This window comes from Pteropus medius, unplaced genomic scaffold, assembly GCF_902729225.1.
Source record: "Pteropus medius unplaced genomic scaffold, Ma_sr-lr_union100, whole genome shotgun sequence".
Lineage (NCBI taxonomy): Eukaryota > Metazoa > Chordata > Mammalia > Chiroptera > Pteropodidae > Pteropus > Pteropus medius.
The window spans coordinates 3,630,887-3,646,982 of record NW_024344378.1 but is presented as its reverse complement, the minus strand read 5'-3'; the positions used below and the strand labels follow the sequence as shown (position 1 = coordinate 3,646,982).

Here is a 16,096-nt window from a genome sequence, read left to right as displayed (position 1 = left end):
TCTTGGTTTTCGGCGAAGCCGAGTGGCATTGGGTGGCCAGGGCCAGTGAGTCACCGCTAAGAGTCCTGATGCGTGGTTCGAGCGTGTCTTTCCTCGAAGCTTTTTTCCTTCTTTTCTTCTTTATAAAAGAAGAAACTCGGTTCCGTGCAGAACCTTCTCTTGGCTCGTTGGCCGTTTTTCAGATTGTTTTTCTCTCAGGAGCCAGAGCTCTTTGACCACAGCCGTTAGTCTCAGAGCTATTTTGGGGGGAAGGAGGACTGGGGCGCCCTCTCACGTGCCTGGGCCACGCCGTCCTCCCGACGTCCTCCCAACGTCCGCGGGGAGCACGTCCTGATCCCCAAGCCCCACCCTCCTCGCGCCCCTCATCTTCCTGCTGTGTTCCAGTTGACGCATCCGTACCCGCCGCAGGACCAGCTCGTGTTCGCCATTCCCGAGAACGGCTCTTCGGCCTCGGGGAGGCTCTGTGTTTACCTTTCTTCCCGGCGTCTCCGTCCGTAAAACCCCTTTGAGCCTGTCGTCTTTTGCCTTTTTCACTGCAGGCCTGCAGACTCCCGCTCCGGAGTTTATCGTTGACGTCGAATCCATGGACATCTTCCCAGTGGGCTGGTGTGAGGCGAATTCTTACCCGTTGACCACACCGCACAAAACGGTCTGTAAGTATCGCCCCCATCTGGAGCCAAAGTGGATAACATCTGCGATCGGGGCGAACAAATAGGCAGTTTATAAAGATAGTGGAGACGAGTTGTAAAAATAAAAAAAGGTTTTACGTTTCCCGCAGAGCACCAATGTTTTTATCTCCCTTATCCTTTAAGTGTCTGCGTGAGATGACTCTTTGGAAGCATTTCACGGGTTCACAAACTTAAGTCACAGGGATGAGACAGTAGAAGGTCACAGAGTCACAGATAAAATTTCTGGAATCTTTACTCCCAGTTATATATACAATTCATTATTTCGACAAAAAATTTAAGCGAAATACTATATTTTTGTGTTATATTTGAGAAAAGACTACTTTTTCTCATGAGGTTTACCCCAAAAGAGTCATAATTGGTCCCAATAATTTGCTGACATAGTACCTCCACTTAACCACTCTTAGTACTAACTGGTGACGTTTCAACTGTATTTAAAAAGAGCATTACATCGTATCCTTCTGATGACAAAAATACCAAATTAAAACATATATTAGTGAAACAGCCCAACAACACACACAAATTCATACAACAGTGTGTTTTAATGCACGTTGTTATAAGTCGTTGTCATGAAACGATACCATTTAAAAATCTTCAAACCTAATCTTGACATTCATTTTTCCACCCTAAGGTGTATCAAAAATATCATTTAAATTGTGGAAACTTAAAGATATAGGGTTTATCATATTTCTCATATTTTCTTTTATATGCTAGCTTTACTCCTTTCTAGCAGTATGCCAGAATGTATACTGTATGTCTAGTAAACGTACAAAATGATATACTTGTGTAGAATCTCAGAACATTGCTGTAAAGAAGTTCATCTCACAGTCAGCCTTTCATTCCCTGATGTCATCAGATTTTGAAGGGAACCTAAAGTCCTCCAATTGGATATTCAAGAGTAGGGTGGGACCTTGTGTGAAGTAAAGAAGGTAGCGCAGATTGTCGACAGGGTGGATTTTAAGGGCTTCTTCTCTCCCAGATACCAAACTGCTCATTGAGTCTGATTCAATGAGAGTTATAGCTTTCCCTCACTTTAAAATATTTCTAAAATTTCGAGCTTAGGATAATTATTTCGATCTCAAAGACATTCTTTTTTCCCCCTCACTTAAAATGATGCAGATTCTTGATACTCTCTGCCAGCACAGCCAACATTTGAGTCCTCCCTGGGTTTGGGCCCAGTCCCATGTCTTAGTTGTGCTTCTGATAGAACTTCATGTCTTGTGTCCTTTACGTAGACTTGGGAAGGGACGAGGAAGAACTTTGAGTGTTTCTAGAGCCAAATCACATATGGGTTAAGGTTAACATAAGGTTTTTCTCCTTGTTCTGCATCTTGCATCCAGGCCTGTTGTGTTTGGCTCCTTACCAAGGTATTAGACGATCAGACATCCCCACCCTTATTAGCAAAGACTGACTGAGACAAGTTATTCCATATTCATTTTTCATCCTAGAGATTACAAATTTGTACTTTTTCGTAGTAAAAGCTAGAATACTATATGAAGTCAAGAATGGATGAATTTTGAGTGACTATTTCTCCTATTTATTCTTGGTTTCATTTCATGTCATATACATACGTTTTTGCTTTGAAGAGGCAAACTCTAAGTCTAAACCCGCCAAGCATTGACAGCTTTAGAAGTTTGTTGGGATTAATTTATGCTTATGTTGAAAGATTTGGGATTACCTGTGCCAAAATTAATAGATGCCAGAAGCTCTGGCCTGTCTTTGTTAAGATGATTCTAATCAATTATAAATATAAACTGGAAATGTTCTTATCCTAAAAATTATTATTGGCTGGTTTATGTTAATATTTGACAGATTTACTAGGCAACAGTCCTCCTTTCGGTAATAAAATGTTTTGGTTTCAAGACATGCCTGCAATCCTAATTTGGGAGTAGCTGTTCTGGTAACATTATTTGACTTATCACACTTTCTGTGGGGAAAAAAATCATCTAGATAATCGTGTTTGCAACAGTTTATCTTACCAGATGTATTCATGTAAGGTATGATATATGTGCTCTTTTTCTTTCTTATTAAAATCACATTTTAAAATAAATAGACAGTTTACTGATAAGAGTAAATATACTAAATTCTATTTAGACCTCCTTTCTGATAAGTCAAAGTCGATTTTATGCTAGATGAAATTGAGATAAAATTAGAACATGAATGAAATCACTTTTCAATATTTAAATTGTTACTTTAAAACTGACACTTTCATAGTAAGCTGTTTTTTAAAATGATTTTGCCTAGCTAGCTAACAAAGCTGATTTTCTTTTTGCTTTTTTGCCTATTTTACAGCACAAAAGAAGAGAAAGATTGCAGTTGTACAACCAGAAAAACAGTAAGTTTGTTTTGTTTTTGTTTTTCTTTTTCCAAAAACTATATGATAAACTATGCAGTGCTTTTATAGAGCATGAGAAGCATGGCTGTTTTTATTAGACTTAGTTAACACATAGCACAGTAGTAAAGATGAAAGTAAAAGTATCTACTGCTGTTTATTGGGCACCTAGTATGTGAAGATACAGGACCTGCTTCTAAATGAATTTCTACTCCAGATTGTAACTCCTCACTTTGATTCCGCTTCAACATACCTAAAGGGCACCTCAGTCTCACACACTGCTAGTAATGGCTCTTGGTGATAGTGGTTCTTAATGCTTAAGAGGCCACACTGCTCCTGTACCCACCCAGTATGCCCACCATCACTGGTCATGGCCAGGCCTGGTGGGCAGAGACTTTTCAGTCTGACGCCCACTTCTGCCACCTCTCAGCTGGGTGAGCTTGAACGAGTTGCTTTAGCTCATGGCATCTGAACGCCCTCCTTTGTAAAATACTTATTTTTCAGGGTTTTTAGGACGGTTAAATTATAGATTCCACATGAAAAAATCTGCAGGTCTCACACTGTTGAATAAATCTAGATTATCCCACATTTCAGGAGAGTGTTCAGGCAGTGTGTATAGATGACAGCAGTATGTTTTTGCAAAATTGTAACTGTTGGTAACATTTATATATTGGAAAATATCTAAAATACACGAAAATACATATCCCTTGCAAAGTGATTCTGTTTTCTTAATATACTGGCGGAATTGAAATAAACAAGAGAATTGAAAACAGCATGTTTTAATATACCCAAGTTTAAATTTAAATAAAATGAAATTGAATAATAACTGTGTTGTATTGGAATGCGAATAACAATTTTGTGGGTATTTCGGCAGAAAGTGGTTTTCAATTAGACATTGAAGAGAAGTCTGACTTTAATTAAAGTCAGTGTAAGTTGTTGTTTCTTCATGTCTAAAATATAATGAAGGGCATTATTATAATTCTGTAACAAGAGACCAGCCCAGGAATGACCTAGAAGAACCTCAGTGATCAGTGATGACTGCTGGAGGGACAGATGCTCCAGAGACTTCTTGGGGTTATTACAAGAATTTGAGAACAGCCTATCCAGATGGCCTTTTTCCTACTGATGTTGCTTCTAGATACACATATCCTGTCTTACTATAATAGTACAGATTTCTTTAGTTGTCGCTTTAAGTTATGAAAAGACTTTGGAATGTAATGGTTTCTTCCTAAGTGTTTAATCCATGAGAGTTTTATGTCTTTACCAACAGGTTGCCATCCACAGTGCCTGATGAGAATATACCTCATGATCTTTACTTATTCCCTCACTTGGACAACACAGGTAAATGAGCCCGTTCAGGGTAGGTACTCTGTCCCGTCCCCGTTTGTTGCTACAAGTGGAGACATGCATATATTTTTAGGTCAGTATGAGAATATCTCAACTTTGAGCCTATTCTCTATCTTTTCTATTGCCGTTTATTAACAGATACCTACTCTTTTATAAAAAAAAAACATTCTAAGCTAAATTCTCTTTGCCTCTTTCTACTTGGTCAGTAGCTTTAGACAACTTCTTGGTCTGCAGGAAAAGGGTCCATGTACTCAGCAATTATGGGCCCACGTGGGGCTGTGTATCATGGAAAATCATATGAAAAAGAGTTGAAAATATCCTCAGGCATTCCTTTTTTGACCTTTTGTGCCAGTTCTACTTACATTTTTACACTAGTAGTTAATAGTTAAGTCTCTGTGGGCTTTTGAATTGTTCCTTAAAACTCTCTGTGTTTGAATAGCTGGTTGTGAAAGACAAATTTTTTTAAACATTTAAAGTCTCACATCTTACAGTAACCTTTGAAAACACAAATGTGAATTATCCTTTGACCACAAATCCGATTATAGACACGTTCGTATATTAAGTAATATATTTGATTAAGAATTCTATTTTCTAGCTAAAATGAAATCTGCTCTGAATTCCAGGGTTAAAGCCTATATGCCCTGGAAAAATCCTATTAGTCGAAGTTATCTTTGTCATAAAGAGAGCAGTTTTATGAGTAGACTTACTAAAATTGTTTTTTTCTAAAGGTCTGGGCAGAGTAATCCTACCACAAAGTTTCCATGTAAATGCAGCTATGGGCTTAACTTTTTGCCTCTTGTATAGAATTCAGACTTAAAAATGGTTTTAAAAGAACCATTTCAGCTACTCTTTCAGAGTCTGTAATTGTTATTTTACTCCTTTTGTCTTATATCAAGAAAAATAATTTTCTCCCTCCTTATCTATTGGTTCTTAGTTGAAGTCCTATAGGACAAACCATCCCGGACTATTAAATTATTATCTTAATCATAATAGTTTTTATACAGAAGTACTACTGCGAGTGTAGTTTAGCTTGGAGCAGTAGTAGAGGAGCGTGAGTCTCTCGGCTGACAAAGCAGCTTCAATCTGTGTTTTTAGTCATCAAGAAGCTTTGGAGTATTACCTGACCATTTAGCTACTCTCATTTCCCAGCATGAGACTAGCAGCTTGTCATGTTCACTTTCTAAGTTTAAAGAATAATGAGGGAAATGTAAATTCAAGCCACTGAAGAACATTTCAACCTGCCTGGGAATGGCCAGTACGATGCAGGGTGGTGGTTACGTCTGCGAGGAGTTTCCGGGGTAGGACACACAGGGGCACTGAGCTGTGTACCTGGTGTTTCTTTACTTTAAGCCGCAGAATGGCACCTTTCCTTATCATCATCTTCGTTTTTGCATTTTGTGTGTGTGTCTTGAATCCTGCATAATAAACATAAAAGTTATTTTATACATATATTTTAAGATGTTATTGTGGATATAAAACATTCTGATCTTAAAACACTATGAGCTTCTGGGTATTTTTGCAACTAAGTGGGCTAAGCAAGTTTTCTATTGGTTCTAAAGCATCAGCTGTGTTGCTGTCCCCGCAGGTACTGTCAATGGGAAGTACTGCTGCCCTCAGCTGTTCATCAATCACAGGTGTTTCTCAGGGCCCTACCTGAACAAGGGGAGGATCGCAGAGCTGCCTCAGTCGGTGGGGCCAGGCAAATGTGTACTGGTGCTCAAAGAGGTAAAGCGCGTTCGTGGTCACCTGGGCTTCTTTTCACAGGGCGCTTAAGGCGTGGGTGCAGTTTCTGAAGGGGAGCATGGACATGTGAATCCATTCAGGTGACATTGGCCAAGCACCTCCATGTTCTCGACCCTGTAGTCATACAAAGATGGAAAATGGTGTTTCTGCCCTGGAAAGGCCCGCGGCCTAGTGGGAGGAATGTACATACAGTCCTCCCGAGTCGGGAAAGCACTGTACCAGATCTGAATAAAGAGCTTCAAGAAGACAAGGATCAGTTGGTTGTGCACGCAGTGAGGTTTAGGACTGGAGAACAAAGGTTTCCCCAAGGTGCTCAGTAAGCATGGGAGGGCACCAGAAGGGGAGTCCGGAGACGGCAGAGGGTATTGTTAAGCACGGACACCCCGCAGCCAGGTTGGGGCGGCATCTTTTTCCCTGCACAGCACGTAGTGCACTTAGGACATGCGTGATAAATGCTTCTTCCCTGGGCTCCCGGCACCTGCAGGAAGTTTGTGTCCTGGCTGCATCCAGGCAAAGTGCAGGCTGCTCATCACTTTGATGGCATTACTTCCCATCTCTCCTGTCTTTGGGAGCCAACCTGCGAAGAGGAGTGTGAGTCCTAATTGCGCTGGCGGAGGTTTTCCTCTGTTAGGTTTTTGTAGCTGGGCCCCAGACAGTGTCTGGAGACAGACTGGAACTTTGGAGCCATTTCCAATCTGTTCTTGAACTCTCTTGGCTTTTTTCACATACATCAGTGCTCTCTCAAGAAAGGGGACACCACATATGTCTTCTTTATTGCTACTGTAGCATGATGAATATGGTTTAATTCGGGGGGCATAACGGTCCATTTCTCCAATGAACAAATATTTGATAGGCAACTTTGAGGAGCCAGGCACCATGAAGGGCTGGGTCAAAAACACCATCTGCCTGTTTGGGTTTCACATGCCTGTTGGGAAGATGGCATGATTCTAAGCTGAGTACAGCGGGGTGAATATGCAATGAAGATGAGAGCAAAGTGCTCTGGGAGCACAGGGTAGGAAGTGACAAGTGCATGGCAAATGACACTTGACCTGGCTTAGGCACAGCATGGGTGAGACTGCGCAGCCGGGCATTGAAGGTGGTGTCGGGAAAGGGAGGTGGCCATGTGTGGCTGGAGGGTGGGATAGGTGCTTAGGCTGGGGGTAATTTGTAGGTATAAAACTGTGTTATATTTAGAAAAGAACAATAGAGTGAAATCTGGCTCGCCCGGTGCTTCAGCGTGAGGCAGGACCTCGTAGCTGGGGGCCTGCTTGCGAGAGGCCCCCTTTGGCATTCTGACGAGTTTAGAGTCATAGCTGTGGCTGACAAGGGCCCTCCTGGTGACACTGCTAACGCTGTTCCTCTCAACATGGGAACCTCTGTAAGGTTTCAAATTTCATTTTACTCAGAGAGAATGAGATTATTGCAGCACGTCAGAGCACATTTGCTTTTCTAAGCCTTTAGCAGTATTAGCAGTTCAACTACATATTTAGGAAAAAATCTATTTGAGAGAGAAAATTGGGATGACAGTTAGGGAGAAGCCCTGTAAAAAGCTGATCGGAGTGTGGTGGTTGTTATTTCTTTGGGAGCATTTAACGTAGAAAACGTGTAAAAGGTGGTTCCCATCATTAGTGAGCTTCCGGTCAAGTGGGGAAGATGAACAGACAGGTGGGATACGGCAGAGTTGTCCGTATCTCGTGCACCGTAACCGTGCTGGCATGGGTGCTCTGAGACCGCAAGGAAGTCCCACACGGCCTGCGAGCCAAGGGGAGTGAGCACCTTGCTCCAGCTAGAGGGAGAGCTTGTGGGAGGCCTGGAGCACCCGCAGAGCCCTGGGGTGGAGGGAAGGAGAAATGGCAAGGAACGCCTGCAGCTCCTTCAGCATGGGGGCTGCAGGGGGTGGACACGGAAAGGGCGCAGTGTGTAGCGAGCGCCTCCTGTGGGCCGGGGCATTGTGCCAGGCCCTTTGCATGTGTCGTCATGTCACAGCAGTTTGGAGCTGCTCTCACTGAAAATAGCTCACCGTGAGGTACATGGGCATTTGTCCTGAAAGCAAACCTAAGCAGCAAGTGGACTCCTTGGATGGGAATCCATAGCTACGGAAAGATGGTGAGAGGAGACACCTGTGAAGGCTGCAGCGATGTGGGCAAGTGGCGGGACCACTGATTAGCTCCAACTCTGTAAGACCGCGCAGCCCATAGAGCTCTGCGGATGGTGGACTCGGTCAGAGAAGAAATCAAATTAGGATTTCATGTAACAATGTCTGTCACGATGTAGATTAAGACCCTAGATAGAGACTGGAGTCTCCAGTCCCCAGCGCTTTGAGCCCGAGTGCATTTTTTGCTACAGTGACATTATCTGCCTGTATCTGTTTCTATTTTTGTTGCAAGTGATCAGAATGGGACATGGAAGCTGAAGAATACAGTGAACTGACAGGTTTCTTTGAAGCTACCTGCAAGACCCTTTCACACTGCATGTCCTAGCTATTAAAATGAGGTCCTCGGTCACCTGCCGGCTCTGCTAACAAACGAGATGATGACTCTAGGTTCCACCTCACTTTACTACATGATTTGTTTAAAGTCAAAAGTAGTTATCCTTGATCAATTCTCCAGCCAGGCCAGAGGACTTTTCTGATGACAAAACTAGTTTTTTGCTGATATGCCGAGACTGCACGAGGCAGGAAGGAAACAGAAGCAAGTGCTTCAGTTCTGGGCGTGCAGGGGAAACGTGAGTTCCTCCCAGCCAGTATTTATACCAATGCTCTTCCTTCAGCTCCAGAACCTCTGTGTGGTTTCAAATTTCATTTTCCTTCAAGAGAATGAGGCGACTGGAGCAAAAACAGTGCTTTGCTTTTTCAGGCCATCGGTGGTGTTCGCAGTTAAAGATTTTATGTCTTTTTAAAGTGACGGTGTTTCCTTCTGTCTGGTCTGCTAGAAATAGGTCACGTCTGTGGTTGCGGGTACAGAGCCGGCCTGTGGAGAGGTTCAACGCAGGCTGAGAAGGGGGTTGCTGAACCCTAAGAGGGCAGTGTCCCAGGGAGGAGGGAGTTTTTGGCAGACATGGTGATTGATGCGTGTCTCTAGTCACCTTCTAGCAATGAGTGTTCGGAGCACTGGACATGAATGGCGTTTTGAGGGACTGTAAACTGCGATGGCTTCAGTCCCAGCAAGGGTACAGGGAAGGGGGAGGTAGATGAGCTCCAAGGAGCTGGAGCCAGAGCCAGTAGGTGGCCCAGTCCAGTCATCCCACACAAAGGAAACCAGAACCAGCAGGCCTTGAGTGGATGGTGCAGGTCGAGCCTGTCAACGTCCCCTCAGGGGCTGGAGCCATTTACGAGACCCCTGAAATCTGTCACATGAAGGGTGGGACCTGTAGGTCCAGATAGTAAGTGGTGGTGTTTATCATAAATCAGACGCACACGCTCAGTATGATGCTTGTCCATCAGGACTGTCCTTTTCTGTCCCAGATACTTTGGCCTGCACGCCTGCCCCTTTAATGCTAGGTCCTTGGCTAGATGTGCAGACTACAGGTCTGCGTGGGCCTGGCAGACTGACGAGGTCTCCGTATCACAAGCCCCAACACCTCGGAGACTGTTAGCATCATCCTTGTTGGCCGTTCACAAGGGCGTTCGGGAAATTTCTGCTGTATGCAGCCTCATGCATCACCAGGCCTACAGTGCTTGCTTTGCACAGAGAGTAATAAGACAGGTGTTGTGTGCGCATGTCCACGTGTGAAAGAGACAGTAAATGAGCGAGCCAGCCTGAGCACAAGGAAAGGTAGAGAGGAAGACCTCATATCGCATGTGCTCATGTCATCGTGTCCTGCCACGGGAAGTTCAGCTTCTGAAGATGCCAGGTCTGGGGTAGCCACCAGGGCGCGCAGGAGCGTGGAGGAGGCTGGAGTGTTTGCTTCTACCAGACGAGACCTTCACCTCCCTCAAGCTGCTTTGGTGGCCTCGGAAGGTGCAGCAGTCACGACGTGAGGCCGCGCAGGTCCACTCTGGTCCATGCACATTTCTTTTCATCTGTCCACAAACTTTCTAGGGTCCGTTGGGTACCGGGGTGTTCAGTTTTTCCACGTTTGGCAGATAGTTACTGAGTGCCTGCCAGCTCTTCCAGCCCTGGGAACACAGTAGTGAATGAAATCCAATACAGCCATCTCTCACTCATTCGCACCCTGAGCAGTTCATGAGACACAACCAGGTGGTCACTGTGCTGGAAGCCGGGGGTCATGGTGAGCAAGAGGTGTGACCCCTCCCTTGGTGAGTGACAGTTCCTCTGCAGACAGGGGTGGGGCTTTGTCTTCTCTGTCCTCTAGGCAGGCCACGTGAGTGCAGACACTCCGGCAGAACTCGGCGCCTGCTTCCGTGCCTGGTGGGAGTAGGGATGTGGTGGTTTGTAATCTGGTTGTTAAACTCGGTTTCACTGGCCTCTGTGTGTTTTGTGTGGCTCCGGACCCAGTGTCACACCGTTTGCTTTACTGGCAGTAGGAATGGAGCAAGTCTGCCTAACTCCGGCATCTGGTAGTCATCTCTGACTTGCGGATTCTTCCATGAAGTGTGACAGATAGAGGCTGGTCGGGTAAAGTAGCACAGCAGAGGGTTGAACTCTGGAGCATCAGTCTGAGGCAGAAAGCGCGTATGCAGATGGGCCATGACCGAGCATGCAGGGCCCCGTGCGGACTCCGCTCCACCCCGCCGACATGGTGAGCAGGCTGTGGGCCAGAGGCGGTTCCCAGAAACCTGTGCTTCACATAAAGGCCAGGGCCCTGTTTCTCTTTGAGCCTCAGGCCCCAGGGATGCTGGTCCCCCCTCCCTGGCCCTCAGCCATAGCCTCTGGACAACAAACAGTGATGTGAGAGGGGATGTGACCACCTCCACATACCCACCCCACTCTCCATACCCCCTAGTCTTGGAAGTTTCCACTGGGACCTGACAGTTTGGGATTTGGCTTCAGCCTCTCTTGCAGTTGATGTTTCTGCCACGTGATCAGCCCATTAAGCTATTTCCCGTTGTCGCTTGGTTTCGATTGCAGTGTTTATTTCCCGCATTGGGGGACTTCTGCAATGGAATTTCTCCTTTGTTATGTATCTGTGAGCATTTGTTGTGGGCTACCTGTCACAACAACTTGTACTTAAACACTAGAGAACCGTCATGTGGGAACCCAGAAAGTAAGCAGTCCAAAGCAGCCTTAGCTGTTTATAGAAATGATACACTGCAAATGAGGACGGCTGTATTTTCAAAGCAGCTCTGTGTTTATCTGTATAATTGAGAGAATGTGGTATTGAGGCCACAAGAAATATGGTCTCATCCAGGACTTAGGCTTTCAGGTAATAATGGGTAGAGGAAACATGCCTAGGTGACATCTGGTTAACTCAGTCAGCAAAATCAGAGATGTGGACAAGCCTCTAGACCATACTCTGTGGTGTTTTTGTTGCTGCAGTTTATGCTGAAGATGATGCATTAGGAGCAATGTGCCAGGCTCCTGGAAAGGTGTAAACTCTAACACACACGCGTAATCTGTGATGCAGGAGTCGTCAGGATGCGGGACAGTGTCTGGCAAGGCGGGCAAGGGAAAAGTGCAAGTAGTTTTTGTTGTTAAGACTTTAGTATCTGCCTGTAAGGAGATCAGACACCTTAGTTGCACTTTCTCATACCATAGGGCAGGGTTTTGTAGCAGAGAAAACTAGTAGCAGGTGCCACGTCCTAGACCTCCGTTCACATAGATTGTAAGGTATGAAATAAATTCATGGAGTGAACCAGTCATTCATTCTTAGATGTATGGAATAATGTTAATTTCAGTGCCCATGTTGAAAGTTGTTAAACAAATATTTATTTATTTGTTTGTTTATTATTTTATTTTATTTTATTTTATTTATTTATGTACTGAGCACCTGCTACTGCCAGGTATGAGTCTAGCTACTATGAATGCAGCAGCAAACAAAATGAAGTCCCTGATTTTTCGGTGCTCGGGTTCTAGTGGAGGTGAACAGTAAACACATAAGCCAGTAAGTCTTGGGTACAGGGAGGGTTTCCTGCTGAACTGGATATGGATTGTGAGAGTAACAGAGAATTTACGGAGGCCTCCGAAGTCTGGCCTCGGCCATTAAGAGAGGTAAGTTGCTGCGAAGAGAAGCCCAGAGCACAGAGGACATCTGTCTAATCTGGCCAAGTGAGGTTTGTCCATCACACAGCCAGGTGGAGGTGGACGTATGAGCCTGGAGTTTGAGGGAAGGTCGAGGATGGACATATAAATTTGGTCAGTTAGTTTGCTAGTGTGTGGGTAATGTTTAAAGCCAGAAGCTCTGTGGACTGAATTTAGAAGAGAACAGTCCTGAGGCTCGCTGGCATTTGAGCTAGGGGACACAGAATGATCCAGCAAAAGCACTCAGTGACACAGTGGATCCAGGAGAGAGCAGAGTCATGGTGGTTAGGGTAAAAAGTCTGCAGAGGAGGGAGTGGTGGCTGGTGGCATGGAGCGATGACCTGTAGACTAGGGACAGAAGTGAGAAGTGCCCGTTCTTTGGCGACATGGGCAGGTGATCCTGGTAGGACCAGTTTGGGGCGGTTGTGGACATGGGAGCCCTGTGAGGTTGGGCTCCAGAGAGGACGGAAGGAGAGGACGAGGAGGCGGGGCGTGTGAACAGTGCGTAGGCATTCTGACTTGGCTCGGTGTGCCGTCACGGTGCCACAGATGGGCGGCTCAGACAGCAGACGTTCATCTGTCAGTTGGAGGCTGGAAGTCTGAGGCCAGGGTGCTGGCATGCGTGGGCTCTGCGGGGAGCCCTTTTCCTGGTTTGTACACAGCTGCCTTCTTGCTGTGTCCTCACATGGCGGAGAGAGAGGGACAGCTAGCTGTCTGGTCTCTTCTCATAAAGACACCAATCCCGTCATGGGGCCTGCCCTCATGGCCTCATCTAAACCCAATCACCTTTCAAAGGCCGCACTGCTGATACCCTCACATGGGAGGTTCCCCATATGAATGGGGTGGGAGGGGGGGGGGTGATACAAGTTAGTCCAGAGCAGAAGGGAAAACCACAAGGTAGAAAAGAGGCCCGGTGTGTAAGGTATTTTGCTGATGATGTACCATGAATTCAGAGGGCATAATGGATGGATTTGGGGAGCAGAAAAGAACTTAAGGTTGGATCAGTCTAGGGGAAAATACAGAGCTAAATGGGAATTGGATTCTGTGTAGCAGAAATGTTTAGAAGTGCTGAGTTCCTGGTGACTGAGGTGATTGAAGATACAGGGCACAGTGGGATTGGCCCGTTAGTCATCCAGGGGGAGGTGGAAAATCTCTGAAAGTTATAATCTCCGTTGGGGAGATGGGGGCCTGCCTACCAGGAGGCACTGGGAATCCCTGACCCTGCCATTGAGACTGAGGGGTGTGTCTCCTCTCCAGGGGCAACGGGTTGCCCGGGGGAGGTGAGCCTTGTGTTAAGAATCTAAGTAAAGTTAGACATGGTTCTATGACTGTTACTATTAAAGCTTTCGTAACTAAGAGCGCAAGGACAGATGAGCAGAACAGCCATTATTAGATAATATCTGGGGCGTGTATTGGATGTAGTGAAGACACAATGAAAACACTTACTTTGAAAAAGTTACTTGCCTTGTTTTCTTTTCAAAGCTCATTTCCTTCTTCTCTCTGGCATCCTTAGAAGGTTCCATTTGCACTAAAGAGCAGACAAGACTCATGAATTCCCGTGGTTACAAACCCGTCTTCCTTCTTCCCAGGTTTTGATGGCATTTACACCCGGCTATGCGGTGTAGAGCTCCGGCACGCAGGGCGGGCTCGCTACAACTCCCGGAAGCGAGCACAGCCGCTGCGTCCCTTCCGAGCCCCACACTCCTGCAGCCACTTAACAGTCTCCACTGAAATCTGCTTCCAACACTAAAAACTCGCTTGTCTGCTCTGCAACTCACTGGGCCTCACTGCTGGGGTCTGAGTCTTTCCTCATTTTATTCCTCTTACAATATTCCACATAAGATCCCACTCACAAGTGAGACTCTATTGATAGAGAAAGCGCTGACGGAGAAAAATTCTTAATCATTTTACTTTTTAAAATATTCATGAAATGAGCTTCATTTTATCTCATTTTGAAGCTGAAAAGAAATCTTGTAGGCTCATGAGGGCCTTTGATGGTCTGGGTTTCTGTAAAAAGCTGGTTGTTTTAACTGTGGCCCTTGGACAGACGGCAAAGCAGAAAGATCTGTTAGAACAGGGAGCGTGTGAGGGTGCCGATCTGTCCACAGCCTTTCCTGACCCCTCGGGGGATAGAATGTTCTCCTTCATGCTTCCCTGTGAGCTACTCTGTCTCTAAACGTCTGACCCAAAGAGACCTCTCCCCTGGTCACTAACAGTCAACACCTTACAAACCTTCAAAGTTGGGAATCTGTCTTCTTCCCATTAAATCAGCTGAATCCAAGCTGTGGGAGCCATGTTTACGTTCTGAAGTAGTTTCTAATTCTGACACTCAATGAATTAATTTTTCTATGTTAAGTGGTTCCCTGTACTTTCAACACAGTTATAACTTTAATCATATAATATAGTTGAGGTTGGAAATTATCTAAGTTAATTTTGATGTTTCGAAGAGTTTTCATGTAAGCAAATATAGAAAGAAATCATGGAATAACATCATTTCTTGAAGTGAACAGAAAATAATCTCGTCAATTTACATACTCTTGACTGCTGGCATTGTGCACAATGGGAAGGAGTGGGAGAAGGCGCTGCTGCCTGCTGAGTGGCCGCAGTGCCCCAGGCACTGCTGCAGCGTCTGCTCCTTTCCCTGCCGGCAGCACCCACCCCTCTCCTCCCCCTCTTCCCCACACCCTGAGCCACCCTTGTGTTCTGAGCAAACTCTGTGCCTGATGGAGCAGCAGTAGGAAAATGAAGAGGCTCAGGACGGCCGTGGCATGCACTGGAGGATGCCGCGGGATCCAGGGAGACGCCTGTGCTCGTTGGCTTTGATATTAGGTCTTCGGGGCCATTCCCAAAACAGTTTTGTATAGCGGCTGGAGAGGAAACCAGATTTGGGTAGTTGAGAACTGGATCGAAGATGAAGAATTTGAAAGCATAGATTATTCTTATGAGAAGTTTGGTTCTGAAAAGAAAGCAGTAGCAAGGCAGTCAAGGAGCTTCTAAGGAAAGTTATTTTGCAAAGACGCAAGACTGCAACACAAATCTGGGCCAGTCGGGGAGAGAGGCGGAAAGCACAGGAGAGTTTATGTTACAGGTGGATGAGGACTGTGTTGATGATAACAAGAGGGCTACCTTTAAATATTTTGTGTATACCAAAATGTCACTTCCTTTATTTCTCATAATATCTCTATTTTAGAAGAGGAAAATCTTTACTCTCTCAGATACAATGCCTGGGGCATGCAAATTACATTGACAAAAGACAGATTAACGAGAGAAAAAGGTTTATTTTTAATGCATGTGGACATCACAGAAGAAAAGTGAAAACCCAAAGACGCCATTAAGCTTGAGATTTTTACCTATCATTTTTTAAAAAGGCAATAAATTATGGAGAGATGATAAGGTGAAGGAAAAGTGTTTGGGCTTTTCCAGTGGTATTGCAGGAAGGCGAATATAAACCGATGGAAATAGGGTTCTTTTATTAGTAAGGTTTGTTTGTGCGGAGACGTCGCAGTGTCATCTTTGTATTTCCATCTTGCTTGTACTCTTTCTGGTACGTGAGTTGGGGGAGGGAGGACACCTTCACGAAGGGAAACTTACGTCCTGCTTCCTGGCAGAAAGAGGGAGGGCAAGGAGTTCCTTCTGTGTCTGCTGTTTCCTTTACCTCAAAATAATCCAGTGTCAAAGTGGCACGTTTTGAGGTGGCTTGTTCTGATCCCCTTTATTATGAACCAGATAAATGGCAATGTCTCCACTATGCAAAGGAGGAAATTCAGTCGAGCACCTCGCCTGAAGACTCAGCTTCTAATGGATGGAACTGGGATTGGATCCTGGATCTGCCACCTACGGAGGTTATT

The 16,096-nt window shown here is 45.2% G+C and overlaps 1 protein-coding gene across 6 annotated transcripts in view; it reads left to right on the top strand.

Moving 5' to 3' along the window:
* SFMBT2 (Scm like with four mbt domains 2) overlaps nt 1-16,096 on the top strand; it is a 185,251-nt gene that overhangs the window by 151,565 nt on the left and 17,590 nt on the right. For all 6 annotated transcript variants that reach the window (XM_039871030.1, XM_039871029.1, XM_039871031.1 and 3 more), the window contains 4 exons: nt 540-653; nt 2,979-3,021; nt 4,289-4,359; nt 5,951-6,090. In XM_039871030.1, coding sequence (XP_039726964.1) covers nt 540-653; nt 2,979-3,021; nt 4,289-4,359; nt 5,951-6,090 — 368 coding nt within the window. The remainder of the gene's footprint in view (nt 1-539; nt 654-2,978; nt 3,022-4,288; nt 4,360-5,950; nt 6,091-16,096) is intronic.